Source organism: Balaenoptera physalus (genome assembly GCF_965194825.1).
Source record: "Balaenoptera physalus genome assembly, chromosome: 13".
In the NCBI taxonomy this organism is placed as follows: Eukaryota; Metazoa; Chordata; class Mammalia; order Artiodactyla; family Balaenopteridae; genus Balaenoptera; species Balaenoptera physalus.
In genome coordinates this window covers 102,078,297-102,092,548 of record NC_138892.1, presented here as the reverse complement: position 1 = coordinate 102,092,548, position 14,252 = coordinate 102,078,297, and the positions used below count along the sequence as shown (strand labels likewise).

The following is a 14,252-nucleotide window of genomic DNA, read 5'->3' as shown; positions in this document are numbered from 1 at the left end:
TGTTCACTATGCAAATTTAGCTTCTAAAGCCCTTCATTGTAATGAAGCTCTGGGGCTGCTGCTGCACCCAGAAAATGGTTAGCTAAAGAGAAGAGTTCCCTCTGGGTGCTGGTTGGTAGTTCTGATGAGGAGATTGGAGGAGGCCACATGTCCGTGCCTACAGAACTTTCCAGAGACAGTATTGCACAGTGTACCCAACAGCCTGAATCTTAATCCTGGCTCCACCACTTACTGGTGTCAAAATTCAAAAGGTAGAAAAGGGCATAAAGTGAAAAGCCCTCCCACACCTGTCTCATGGGGATGCACTTCCTCTCCCTAGGGACTACCAAGGCGACCATTTCCTTATGTTCACCTCTAGAAATATTTGTTCATATACAAGGCAGGATAGATAGAGAGACAGATAGATGGATGGATAGATAGATAGATAGATAGATAGATAGATAGATAGATAGATAGATGTTAAATAACTTTCCCCCTCCTTTTCAAACAATGGTAGCCTGCTTAATATCTTGCTTTATTCAGTTAATGATGTTTCTTAGATCCATCTCAGAATAGAAAGAGCCTTCTCATTCTTCTCTTATAGCATTCCACTGAATGGGTGAACTCTAATTTGTTTAACCTCTCCTTTCTTGGTGAACATTTAGTTCTGTATGTGCATTTGTAATTCTGGTAGATATTACAAATGACCTTCCAGGGGAAGGGATAAATTGGGAAATTAAGACTAACATCACACACTACTATATATAAAATAGATAACTAATAAGGACCTACTGTATAGCACAGGGAACTCTTCTCAATACTCTGTAATGACCTATATGGAATAAGAATTTTAAAAAGAGTGGATGTATGTATATGTAGAACTGATTCACTTTGCTGTACTGCAGAAACTAACACGACATTTTAAATCAACTATATTCCAATAAAAATTTTAAAAACGAAAACCAAAACAAAACAAATTACCTTCCAAAGAAATTGTACTGGTTTATGTTTCTGCCAATAACGTGTAAGCAAGAGTTTGGGCAACTACTTAACTTCTCTGAGCATCAGTTTCCTTATTTGCAAGATAAGCAAAACAGTACCTATTTCTCAGAACTGTTGTGAAGATTACTTGAGATGATGCATGTAAAGTGTTTGGAGGACACTTTACAGGAGTAGGTGCTCCTAAATGAGGATAAGATTTTATATTTTGGGTTAGTGAGATGTTGTCCTGGCCTGGTAAAAGGATGTGTTGGGACCTCCTCGCCAGTCTGGGCTTCTCGGATTAGGACCCGAGGCAGATTCGGCTGGAAATGAGCAACTCAGATCAGCAGAGTTGTGGGCACCGCCCTTGCCAGGGGGTGCCATGCCTCCAGGGTACCCCAACGTCCTCAATACGGTGGCGTTCTACTCCCAGGTCCCTCCAACCTGAACTCTCGAGTCGAATCAAAAAGAAACCTGTGGGACCAAGGATACTTTCCTCTGGTCATCAAGGATCTTGAAGTACCTGACTCGGGGACTTACATCTGCGAAGTGGAGGACAAGAGGATCGAGGTGGAATTGCAAGTGTTCAGATGTGAGTGGGGCAGCCTGGGATGAGGACACCCCTCCAGCCAATCTCCCTTCCTCCTTGGCTCCCATCCCTGTACCCAAACCAGGGCCTGAGCTGGTGGCATTTCAACAGTCCAGAGACTGATCAGACAGGCCGCCGCGTCTCCTCAACCCCTCCTCAGGCCTTGGGTCAGGCAGGGGGAGTCGAAGAGACCTAGGGGTGGGGGTTAAGGGGATGGAAAGGCAAGAGACAGAGGGAGGACAGAGAGAGACAAGGAGGGAGGACTGAGAGAGACAAGGAGGGAGGACTGAGAGAGACAAGGAGGGAGGACTGAGAGAGACAAGGAGGGAGGACTGAGAGAGACAAGGAGGGAGGACTGAGAGAGGCAAGGGGAGGGGGAGGGGAGAGGGAAACGCTGCCTTGGGCTGGGGATGGGCAGAAGGGAGATGTTGGGATGGAGGTAACGGAGAGACACCCTTGGTCTCCTGGCTTCTTCCCTTCTCCTTGGAGATGGTGCTTGTGTGTGACACAACTGGCCTGCTCCCCCCACAGTGACTGCCAGCTCGGACACCCACTTGATGCTGGGACAGAGCCTGACCATGACCTTGGAAGGCCCCTCTGGTAGTAACCCTTCAGTGCAATGGAAAGGTCCAGGGAATAAAAGGAAGAATGAGGCCAAGAGTCTGTCACTGCCCCAGGTGGGGTTGCAGGACAGTGGCACCTGGACATGTACCGTCTCCCAGGACCAGCAGACGCTGGTGTTCAGCAAACACATCCTGGTGCTGGGTAAGAGGCGCGCCCCTCCCCCGCAGGCCCCCCCTGCCTGACAGACGCTCCCTCTGCTCTCGCTGCCGCTTCGCTTCTGGGTCTGGTGTGGGGTGCGGGTGGAAGGAGGCCAGCGCCAGGGCCCCCTGGAGCAGAAGTCTGCCCTGGGGGACATACTGGGCCCTCTCTCCCTCAAGATGCTGATTTACAGCCACGCCTCAGGGTAGTGGACATGGGGGAAGGAAGGGACAGGGGATGTGAGGATGTGAGGGACCCCAGAGACCCAGGAGGAAGCCCCAAAGGAGGGCTGTCAAGGGCGTCTATGTTCTCCATTGCCTCAGCTCCCCCCTCCCACCAAGTTGGCAAAGCCACTCATTCAGGGACACTCACAGCAGCAAGCCAGCCCTGATGAAATTTGACGTTGCAAATTTGATGCCTCCTGAGCTAGGCATCAGGACGGAAAAAAAAGAGCCCAAAAGGCAGGCACTACCCCAGATCCTGTCCTCCAGGTGCTTATGGGACACACGGTAGGGTAGTGTGGTGGTGAAGCGTGTGGACTCTGGTTGAAATGCTGGCTCTGGCTTAACCGTGTGGCCTTGGGCAAGTTACTGAACCTCTCTGTGCCTTGGTTTTCGCATCTGTAAAAGAGGGATGGTCTAGCCTACCTTGTCGTGTTATGGGGAGAAGTAATGTACGGAATGCACTTAGAACAGCGCCTGGCACGTAGTCAGCCAGTATCTGCTCTTATCTTGTGAAGGGTGATAACTTATGTACCCAAGTGGTACAGGCCAAATGGCCTCTGTGCTCCAGGATCCTGAGGAGGGAGAGGCCCCTTGTGGCTGGGCTGTTCTAGGAGGGCTTCTAGGGAGAGGGGGTGCTGCCGTGGGACCTCCCTGGGGTGCAGAGCTGAGAGAGGAGAGGAGAGGTAGATGGGAATTTAAGCGCCCGAATGGCGGCCTAGGTGTTTGGACTCACCTGGTCTCCTCCCGTCTCCCCCCACCACGTGCCTACCCGCCGCGTGCCTGCGTATGGACCCAGGTTCTCTCCCGTCCCCCTCCAGCCTTCCAGGAGGTCTCCAGCACAGTCTATGCAAAGGAGGGGGAGCAGATGAACTTTTCCTTCCCACTCACATTCGAAGATGAAAATCTGAGCGGGGAGTTGTGTTGGCTGCAGGCAAAGGGGAATTCCTCCCCCCAGTCCTGGATCACCTTCACCTTGAAGAACAGGAAGGTGACTGTGGAAAAGGCTCGCAAGGACCTCAAGCTGCTCATGAGCAAGGATCTCCCGCTCCACCTCACTCTGCCCCGGGCTTTGCCGCAGTACGCAGGTTCTGGAAACCTGACCCTGGATCTCACCAAGGGGAAGTTGTATCAGGAAGTGAACCTTGTGGTCATGAGAGGTGAGGGGCTAGGCTGAGAAGGCGAGGGCGGGGTGGGGGTGGAGGGACCTGGCCCTGGGACCCTCCAAGGCAGGACAGGCCCCCAAAGGGATGCCTAGGCCCTGGCTGCCTGATGGAGCCAGTCAAGGGCCCTCTGGTTTGGGGGCTGGTTTTGAAATGAGGTTGCAATCCTCTGTCCTTCCCTGACATCCAAGAGCCGGCCTCCACTAGGATTCCCAAGGGGCCTCCCTGAGAACCAGGCTCTAGTTCTGCCTCTGCCCGACCCTCTGTGACCCCAACTAAGCCCCTCCCCTCTGTGGGCTGGCTTTCTCCTAAGAAGGTAACAGTATGACAGTGATGGTGACAATGTCAGGTGCCACACTGAGTTCTCCCCATCCTTATCTCCTTAATCATCATAACAACTTCACAAATAATAATGGCTAACATTTGATGCTTCGTACATGCCAGGCCCCATTCAAGCGCTCTACATGTATTTCTCCATTTAATTTTTGTCTGGGGCTCAGGTGGGTAAGTAACTTGTTCAGGGACTCACAGATAGTAAGCAGTGGGGCTGGGGTTCAAATCTAAGACTGTTGGACCTCAAAAGCTCTGTTTCCTCCATTATAACTGCATGAAAATATGCTCTGAGAGGCTAAAAGAGGGATGCCAATGTAAAGTATCATTTTCATTGTCCTACGAATCCCCTTAGAGCATGGAGGTGCTGGGAACCCAGAGGTCCAGGCTCCCAGTCTCAGGCTCTTGTCCCTCTGCAGTGACTAAGTCCCAAAACAGTTTGACCTGTGAGGTGCTGGGACCCACCTCCCCCAGGCTGACACTGAGCTTGAAGATGGAGAACCAGAGTATGAGGGTCTCAAATCAGCAGAAGCTGGTGACGGTGCTGGGCCCTGAAGCAGGGATGTGGCAGTGTCTACTGAGCGACAAGGGCAAAGTCCTGCTGGAATCCAAGGTCAAGAGTGAGTGAGAGTCCAGATTCCGTGGCCTAACCCCGAGCCCCTCCCTCCTCCACTGCGGGACGCTCCCAAGGCTGGTGGAGACCACCCAGCCTCCCAGCTGCTCTGAGATGGGTGGGTTATAGGTATGGTGCCTGGACACAGGGGTGATGAGGTGAGGTGGGGGTGGTCCTAGGCTCTTGTAGTCCTGCAAGCTCCCATCTCCCTAAGGTCTACAGTCCAGGAATGGGGCCCACCTGACCAAGATCCCCCTCCCTGGCTCCTCTTCAAACCCAGACAGACACACACACACATACACACATTCATGCGCACGGCACATGGCGTGGACCGCCGCTTCTAGCTCCCCAGGGTACAGTGCAGTGTCTAAACCTTAAAACCCCTTCCGCAGCCTTTCCCTTCCGGCCCTGGGGGCCCCTGGGGGCCCCGTGCACCCTGCCCCGCTCTCCCAGCCCAAGGACCAGACCCAAGTGTGGCAGGGCAACGAGGCCCTCCCTCCTCGGGCCCCCCCCCCCAACCCCGCCGCTGCGTGCCCTGTGCTTGACTGCAGCGGGCAGGGAGCTGAGCACAGCTCTCTCTCTTGCAGTTTTGCCCCCAGTGCTCACCCACGCCTGGCCGAAGCTTCTGGCTGTGGTGCTGGGGGGGATCACCAGCCTTCTGCTTCTCGTTGGATTTTGCATCTTCTCTGTTAAATGCTGGCACCGCAGGGTGAGTGAGCCTCCCCAGATCCCCTCGTTCCCCCGCAGGGCACTCGAGCACCTGAGGCCTGTAGGCAGCAAGGATGTCCTGCATCTGTGACCTGCTTCTGCTCTGGCTCCCTCTGCCCACCGCTCGGCTGCCTCGCTGCCAGCTGGGCCCCGTCCCAGATCCCACGCGGAGGGAGAGACAGGAAGACGCAGAGTTAATTCTGGGACAGATGGCCTCAGCCACAGGCACTGCCTCGCCCCTCCCACGCCCCCCTCCGAGGGGCAGCTCCCGTTCAGAGGCCTGGGACCCTCACGACTCCTCTCTTTCTCCCTGGACAGCGCCAGGCAGAGCGGATGTCTCAGATCAAGACACTCCTCAGCGAGAAGAAGACGTGCCACTGCTCGCAGTAACTAGGGGGCCGAGAGGGAAGGGAGGGGAGGAAGAGAGGAGGAGATGGGGGCTAGAGGGAGGTGGTGGCGAGGAGAGAAGCGGGCAGGGATGGCCCAGGAGGTAGGTAGCTGGCGGGAGGTGGAGGACGGCGAGGTGAGGGGCAGGGGGCCTGCGACGTGTCCGGAGGCCATCACAGAGCTGGAAGAGAAAAGCAGGGTCTGGGAGCCACGGAGGGCCTGGAAAGCAAGGGGTTGGGGAGGAACAGACGTGCTCCTCGTATTCTTCGTCCCTCCAGCCGGCTCCAGAAGACGTGTAATCTCACCTGAGGCCCCAGCCAGGAGGAGCTTCCCACCTGCAGCCTCCCCAGCTGGCTCCCCCTGCGTCTCCTGTTGGTCTCCTGGGCCTGCGGACCAGATGAATGTAGCCGGCATAGCGCCTCTGTCTGCCTCCTGCCCTCCCCGTCCAGTGGGCCTTGGGTCCGCTCTTCCAGAGGCTCACTCACGCCCCCTCTTCCCCGTTTCCTTTTCACTCAAACCCTAGCCCTTCTTTGATGATTTCTTCTCGACCCTCTCCCTCACTGCTCACTTGGATCTCAGGGGAGCACGTGGGACCAGCCCTGCCTGGCCTGGAGGGTGAGGCTGGGTGTCTGAAGCACGAAGCACAGGGCTGTCACTGTACGGGAGAGGACCCTGGGACCAGAGAAGGCAGGGACTAGCCCAAGATCACACAGCCAGTCAAGGACGGATCCAGATCCAAAGGCTCCTGACTGCCGGCCTGTGCTGCTTCATTCTGCCTGCGTCTTACCCTGTGTTAGCAGAACCACAGACTTACATCCTGACCTGAGCACAGACCAGCACCCTGGGCACACTCGTGCGCAGATACAGTTCCTTACCACCCAAGCAGCGTGGCGCTGTCTACAAATCAGTTTCACATCCTTTGTCTATTTGAACCTCATGAAAATTCTACAAGACTGGTAGTGACAGGACCAAGATTATCATCTCCAGTTTATAGACCAGAAATGGAATGCAGAGAGGTCAGATGATTGCCTAGGTTCACACGGCTAGTACGTGGACGAGCCCAGGTCTCTTGACCTCTAGGTCCACTGCTATCTCTTGAACACAGGGACAAATACCACACAGATCTCTGCAGTTGGCTGGTCATAGGTGCCCGGTATGTACCTTGGATTCCCTTCACCGCAGGGAGGTCGCCTCAGAGAGTTCAGGGCCTCCCTGCCTAGGATCCCTCCTCCGTCATCTGCTGGCAGCAGAATCCTGTTACCAGAGGACAAAACCTGCAGTTCTCCTAATCAGGGCACAGGCTGCGAGCACAGGCCCTGTGGGAGAGTGTCCAGTGACCCGCCACTCACCCTATCAGAACCTTCTAGAAGGTGAGCTTTGCCACGGGGACAGGGTGCGGAGCTGGCCAGAGAGTGAACCCTCTGAGAGTACCTCTGGGCCTCAGAGATACCCCCTGGGCCTCAGTCTCCCTGCCCCATAACCCCCTTCATCCCTCCCCCAAATGATTCAGGGGACAAGAAAATTGGGTTTACAAGTTTTCTTCTTCCTCCTCTTCTTGATCCATTTCTCTCAGGATCCCCAGCCTCCTCTGCCTCTCTCTCCTCCCTTCCCTTTCTCACCACCTCCCGCAATCCCTACCCCTTTCCCCTTTTCCTTTCCTTCCGGCTTGCCTCTTCCATGAAGAACACCAGGTTGTCTCCAGGGCTCCCCATGGCTTGCTTTGTATTCCTGCCCACTCCCCACCCCTGCCTCCCTGATGTGACAGAAAAATCCAAGAGACTGACTTTAAGGAAGATGCTCTTCTTCATTTGTGTGTGTGTGTGTGTGTGTGTGTGTGTGAGAGAGAGAGAGAGAGAGAGATGGCTCTTTTCTGGGGACCTGGAATCTTCTGATCTGTGGGGTCAGACCCAGAGGAGAGGTTGCCAGGCTTTTCCCAGGAAGGAGATGAAGTTTCCCTGGGGAGGGAAAAATCCTCTGGAGGCCGATTACCCACCTCCCCACCCCAGAGGGCCCTGAGTGTGCGGGTGTGTGATACACTGAAGGGGAGAGACTGCAGCAGGGGCTGTGTGTGCCCTGCTGGTGAAAAACTGTGATGTGTGCGGGAGAATTGTGTGTGTCGCCCACGCAAGTGTGAATCTGTGCTCCAGGAGGGGGAAGCGGTGTGTATTGGTGGGGTGCTTTCTTTCAGCCTGTGTACCCCGCATCCCGCAAGCGGCCCCAGCGTCCTCACCAGCGCCCCTCACTCGGCAGCCTCCAGCACATGCCCGCGTGAGGTTCCCCCCGGGCACAGCCCTTACAGATACACACAGTGACACTCGGTGACACACGTGTCCAACTCCCCGAGCAACACCAGCTGCCTCATCGAGCTTGAGTTCGTGTTGAAAACCGGGTGGGGTGGGGGCAGGACACGATCCAGTTCTCCAATGAAGCCGGTTCCCCGCCGTCCTCCTCGCCCCCTCCCTCCTGGCGCCTTCTTCGCCCCTCCCCCTCCAAGTCCCCACCGTCCGGTCCCCCGCCCCGTGCTCGCCCCCGCCCCTCAAGGCTCGCCTCCGTCCCGACCCGGGGCTGCGGCGGCAGGACCCCGGGAGAGAGGGGCTCGGAGGGACGTAGGGGGCCGAACGGAGCGGCTGGGACGGGCGGGAGGAGGGAGGCCCGGAGGGAGGAGGGAGGAGGGAGGAGGGCGGCGAGCTGGAGCCGGCAGGCGGCGGGAGCCGGGGAGAGCCGGGAGCCGGGGAGAGCCGCGTCGGGAGTGCTGTCTCCATGGCAGTGCTGGGCGCAGCCCGAGGTAAGGCGACCCCGGCCCTGTCCCCCGTGGTCCCCTCCCCTCTCCCCGCCCCGCCCCCCCCGCCGCCTCCTCTCCCCTCGGGCCGGCCCCTCCTCCCCAGCCACCTGCTGTTTCTGCCCTGGAGACCGCTGTGGGTGGCAGGCAGGAGGCAGGAGCCGCCTGACCTTACCCCTTCACCCCGAAGGGCAGGGCGAGGGACCCCTTTCTGCCCTGGAGTCCCCCGGACCCCCTCCCACCTTCCTCTGATCTCTCTCCGTCCTTCGCCTCCTCTCTCTGTCCTTCACATTCTTCCTGCCTCCCTCCCTCCCCGAGTCCCCAGCTCTTTCTTCCTGAGCCCACCCTCTGGGCCTGGGTGGGTGTGGATGGGAAGGGGTCCAAGGCTGGAGGGGAGGTGGGGGGCGCTCCTGACCGAGTCCCTCCATCTCCCTCTAGCTGGCCATTGCCATGGCAACTAGGGTGTACTGGGCTCCGAGCGAAGACAAAGGTGGGGGATGGACTAGGACCTCTTGCGGAGGGCAAGGGTCTAAGGGTCTGCTACAGGCAACAGACCCTACCACTGATGTGCCCCATTTTTACCTCACTTACCCCAAAGCCATTATACCCATCCTTCCTGCCTCCACTCTCTTCAGGCTCTCACTCGAGTTCCTCTGAACCCCTCCCCAGGGCTCAATGAAGCTCAGAGTCACCAAATCCAGAACATCTTCCTTCCCATCAGAGGGAAACTGAGGCTCAGGGCAGGGGAGGAAAGAGTGGGGGTCTATGAGGTGGAGGGAGTCCGAACCTTTTTGAACACTGGGCTTTTCTTCTCAGCCTCCCTATTCCCTGCTCCCTCCCTCCATCCCCCCCTCACCTCCCCCCAAAGCCTCCTCTCCAGGGGTCTCTTGGCTTTTCCTTCTATTTTCAAATACTATCACTTTGCCCCCTCTTTCCTTCTCTTCTGTTCAAACTCTCCTTTTTCCCCCTAGTTCCCCCTCTTTCCTTTTCTGGATGCTTCTGATGTCAGTGGTTCCCCTGCCTTCGGGTTCCCTGCCACCCCCCACCCCACCCCACCCCACCCCACCCCCGCCTTGGTCCCAGCCTCCTTTCTCCCATCTTCCCAGATACCCGGTGAGTGGGCGGGTGGTCATGCAGGCTTGGGGAGATAGAACTGAGCACCTGGACCCCTGGACCCAGGAGCCTGGAAGGTTGGGGAACGGCTGTAATACCATATCCCAGTTTCCAGTGAGCCCTCAAGAAGAAACAAGTCTTGCCTCTGCCATGGTAGCTCTGAGGAGAGATTCAGGGATGTGAAGATAGCGGTTGAGGAGTGCTGAGCAGGGGACAGAAAGAGGGACCCAGGAGCGCCAGAAGCAGGAAAAATGGCTGACGAAGGATGGGAGACAGGAGGTCAAAATACCTTCTTTCCTGGAGGTCTGGAAAGCAGGGCTCTCATCTGTGTGGGGTGTTTGACCATCTGCTTTAAGGCAGGAGAATGTTCCGAATGACCCCATAACCCCTAGTAACCAGTCATTTCTATCATTTCAAGAGAAGGGAGCCTTGGGTGCCAGCTGGAGACCAGCCTAGACCCAACCTTTGCTCCGCCCCTTCCACACCTCATCTCTCCCTTGCAGTGTGCCCAGGCGGCTGAGCCCCGCCCCCATGCCCCTTGAGGCATCCAGAAGACCCCTGACTGGCCAAGCACCAGAGGCAGAAGACAGCTGCAAGTCCCGACATGGGGACCAGGGCTTCCCAGCCAGCCACCTAGTTGGGAAAGCGGTCAGCTTGCCTCCCCCATCAACTACAGGGATACTTCTGGAAGGGTTCCACCCAGCATGGAGGCGGAGGACCACCTCTGCTGACCCTCAGTCCCCTCCCCTGTCCTCCACACCTGACCTTAGCTGGGTCAGTCGTGCAATGCTGAGCGCTAGGGTAGGCCTAGGGGCGGCCTGCCTCACTCCAGGGCAAGGACTGTGGGCATCATGGGGGTGTGTGTGAGTGGGGCTCCTGGGTGAGACCTAGCCCCCACCCCCAAGAGTTCAAGGGGGGTGGGGGGACCGACGAAGGATGGCTCGGGGTGGGGCGGGGGCAGAGGAGGCCTCCCTCCGCTCAAACGCGTTGTCCTGGCTGGCCTGCGGGCTCCTGGCGCTGCTGGCCAACGCCTGGATCATCCTCAGCATCTCGGCCAAGCAGCAGAAGCACAAGCCGCTGGAGCTGCTGCTCTGCTTCCTGGCAGGCACGCACATCCTCATGGCGGCCGTGCCCCTCACCACCTTCGCTGTGGTGCAGCTCCGGCGCCAGGCCTCCTCCGACTATGACTGGAACGAGAGCATCTGCAAGGTCTTTGTGTCCACCTACTACACGCTGGCCCTGGCCACCTGCTTCACCGTCGCCTCGCTCTCCTACCACCGCATGTGGATGGTGCGTTGGCCCGTCAACTACCGCCTCAGCAACGCCAAGAAGCAGGCGCTGCACGCGGTCGTGGGCATCTGGATGGTCAGCTTCATCCTCTCCACGCTGCCCTCCATTGGCTGGCACAACAACGGCGAGCGCTACTACGCCCGCGGCTGCCAGTTCATAGTCTCCAAGATCGGCCTCGGCTTTGGCGTCTGCTTCAGCCTCTTGCTACTTGGGGGCATTGTCATGGGGCTGGTCTGTGTGGCCATCACCTTCTACCAGACGCTGTGGGCCCGGCCCCGGAGGGCTCAACAGGCCCGGAGAGCGGGGGCTGGGGGCGGGGCCAAGGGGGGTGGGCCAGGGGGCTTGGGCACCCGGCCAGCCTTTGAGGTGCCGGCCATTGTGGTGGAAGATGCCCGAGGGAAGCGGCGGTCCTCGCTGGATGGGTCCGAGTCGGCCAAGACATCCCTGCAGGTCACCAACTTGGTCAGCGCCATCGTCTTTCTCTATGACTCACTCACAGGGGTGCCCATCTTGGTGAGATTGGGGCTCCCCCCCCACCTGCTCCTCCAATATCCAGACCCCAGCATGATCACCTGACCTCTAACTCCATCATCCATCTTCCTCTCCTCTACCCAGCCCCACTTGTGAACCCCCATCTCCATCATCCATCTCCTAGTTTCCATTAGCCCAGCTCCGTAGCCTGTTCTCCAGTGACCAGTACTCAACTCCATCATCCATCCTTCCGTCCCACTCCCTGTCCTCTGGCTCCATCATCTATCCTGCAGCTCCACTATTCAGCCCCCCAGACCTATCACCCAGCTGCCAAGCTCCACACTCCACTCCCGAACTCCCTCTGGATACAACAGAGTCTTGAGCACCCCTGGGTGGCAACCCCAGAGAGCTCACCCCCGCCCCCAGCTTTCTGCATCCCCATCTAGTCCCTATTTCTGTCTGTCTTCAAGTTTACTGTACAGTGTCTGCTCCGCTCCCTCTGGACCCCTGGGCTTTCTCTCCAGTACTCTCTCCTGATCTTCCTCTGAGTCAATCCCTTCCCCTCTGTTCAACCTTCTTCACCTCCAACTTTGCCTCTGTCCTGACCCTATGTGATCCGGGCCATCCGCTCCTGACTTCTTGCACCCCCGCCCCCGGCTGCACTAAGATGTCGGATCTGGGGTCGAGTGGGCCCCCTCGGCTCTGGGCCCTGACCCGGGGCCACTCTCCATCCTCCTGCCAGGTGGTGAGCTTCTTCTCCCTGAAGTCGGACTCGGCTCCCCCCTGGATGGTGCTGGCTGTGCTGTGGTGCTCCATGGCACAGACGCTGCTGCTGCCTTCCTTCATCTGGTCCTGCGAGCGCTACCGCGCCGACGTGCGCACGGTGTGGGAGCAGTGCGTGGCTATCATGTCCGAGGAGGATGGCGACGACGGTCAGAGGAGGGACTGGGCTTTCGCTTTCCTAGGCGTCGGCTCCCTTTCCTGCCCTTTTCTACCAGCCCTTTTCCTTGTGGGGACGGGCTGCCCTGGAGTGCCCCCTGCTGGACAGAACCTGCAGCGCCCCTGGGTTGACTCGTGGCTCCCCTCTCCCCAATCATCACCCCGATGCACACCCACTGCTTCCTCCTCTCGGTGTCTGTTCCCCCTCGAAGGCCACGCTAGCCAGCTCTGCCTCCGCCGAGCCTAAGAAACAGTCCAGAGAACTAACACAACCATAAAGAAGGCTGTGGAACCAAGGGAAAGCTAAGCTTCCTGAGAGAGACTCCCCAGCTACAGGGACAGCTCCTCGTGTGGGATTGGGGGGCCAGGGGTAACTGTTTCAGATAAGTGTGTCTATATGTATGAATCGCTAGGGATTCAGCACTGAATGCAACAGACGTTGGCCACTCTTGTCTTCCTCTTGGAGCTTACAGACTAATGGAAACAGGATTCTCTGGGAAGCTTATAAGGGGGTGGGAGCTTTTGAAGGGGGTGGGGAAGTGGGCATTCCCTGCCTGTAACCATCCTGCCCCTCTTTTCTCCTAGATGGGGGCTGCGATGACTATGCAGATGGCCGAGTGTGCAAAGTTCGCTTTGATGCCAACGGGGCCGCGGGACCAGGGGGCAGGGACCCTACCCAAGTGAAGCTGCTTCCTGGAAGGCACATGCTCTTTCCCCCTCTTGAGAGGGTCCACTACTTACAGGTATGGGACTAGGCAGTACACCTCCTATTCTGGGTATCCCCTCACTACTTTCCTCCAGTCCCTGTTATCCATCCCGACCCCCTATTCCCTAGCCCCAGCCTGCAGGGCACATGAGGAGTAGGTGAAAGGAAGGCATGGCAAGGGAGGCTCCCCTTCAGACCGCTCAGAACCAGGTTTGCCCATCAGAGGATGTTTTGCAGAAGTGTAAGGGGTGGAGCCATCTTGCAGAGTCCCCACTTTGGTTCCTGCCTCTACCCCCTTTGTCCCGGCAGCACCCCTGTGTCTACTTGCTCCTCTCCCCAGGTCCCTCTGTCCCGCCGCCTGTCCCACGATGAGACCAACATCTTCTCTACTCCTCGGGCACCTGGCTCCTTCCTGCACAAGTGGTCATCCTCTGATGACATCCGGGTCCTCCCAGCCCAGAGCCGGGCCCTAGGGGGCCCTCCTGAGTACCTGGGACAAAGACAAAGGCTGGAGGATGAGGAGGAGGAGGAGGAGGCTGAAGGTGGGGGGCTGGCCAGCCTTCGCCAATTCCTGGAGGGCGGGGTTCTGGGGTCAGGTGGGGGACCCCCACGGGGTCCAGGCTTCTTCCGAGAGGAGATCACCACCTTCATTGACGAGACACCTTTGCCTTCTCCGACGGCCTCACCAGGGCCCTCTCCTCGCCGGCCCAGGCCGCTGGGAGTCTCACCCCGCCGACTCTCCCTTGGGTCCCCTGATTGCAGAGTCGTTGGACTTCCTTTGGGGCTAAGTGCAGGGCGACGCTGCTCCCTGACAGGAGGTGAGGGGAGTGCAAGAGCTTGGGGAGGATCTTGGGACCCAGGTAACCCCATCTTCCCCCAGCTGACCCTGTGAGCCCAAATGGGCCTGCTGGACTTGGGTGGGTGGGGGGGACCTGGGTGGGTAACACCTCGTTCTGTCCCTGAGCCTGAGGCAGCTGCCTCCAGACTCTGGGGAGATGGAACCCCTGCTGTCTCTCATCCAAGTGACCAGATGCCTGACTCACCTTCCATCATCCCTAGCAAAATGTATTAAAGTCTGAAGTGTCACCATGGAAACCTCTGTGTCCAGTGTGCTGTGGTGGCAAAGGGGATGGTCAGAGGCTTGGGGGGTGGAATGGCTCATAGAAGACAAACTAGAGCAGGCACACTGGACAGAGGCACAGAAATATGCACGGAGAAAGA

At 57.8% G+C, this 14,252-nt stretch overlaps 2 protein-coding genes across 3 annotated transcripts in view; both read left to right on the top strand.

The window, feature by feature from the left end:
• The window catches only part of CD4 (CD4 molecule), a 37,592-nt gene extending 29,439 nt beyond the window's left edge, over positions 1–8,153 (top strand). The window contains exons 4-10 of the mRNA XM_082420279.1: positions 1,394–1,552; positions 2,081–2,314; positions 3,354–3,692; positions 4,445–4,645; positions 5,226–5,347; positions 5,665–5,732; positions 6,012–8,153. Coding sequence (XP_082276405.1) covers positions 1,394–1,552; positions 2,081–2,314; positions 3,354–3,692; positions 4,445–4,645; positions 5,226–5,347; positions 5,665–5,732; positions 6,012–6,042 — 1,154 coding nt within the window. The 3' untranslated portion in view covers positions 6,043–8,153. The remainder of the gene's footprint in view (positions 1–1,393; positions 1,553–2,080; positions 2,315–3,353; positions 3,693–4,444; positions 4,646–5,225; positions 5,348–5,664; positions 5,733–6,011) is intronic.
• Positions 8,154–8,358: 205 nt separating this feature from the next.
• On the top strand, positions 8,359–14,126 carry GPR162 (G protein-coupled receptor 162). 2 transcript variants are annotated; one of them, XM_082420245.1, is made up of 5 exons: positions 8,359–8,518; positions 10,731–11,428; positions 12,129–12,318; positions 12,911–13,068; positions 13,372–14,126. In XM_082420245.1, the coding sequence occupies exons 1-5, from the start codon at positions 8,494–8,496 to the stop codon at positions 13,921–13,923; spliced, it is 1,623 nt and encodes a 540-aa protein (XP_082276371.1). In that variant the 5' UTR covers positions 8,359–8,493; the 3' UTR covers positions 13,924–14,126. The 2 variants fall into 2 exon arrangements, with proteins under 2 accessions (XP_082276371.1, XP_082276370.1); XM_082420244.1 differs by having other exon boundaries at positions 8,438–8,518; positions 10,129–11,428.
• Positions 14,127–14,252: the final 126 nt, after the last annotated feature.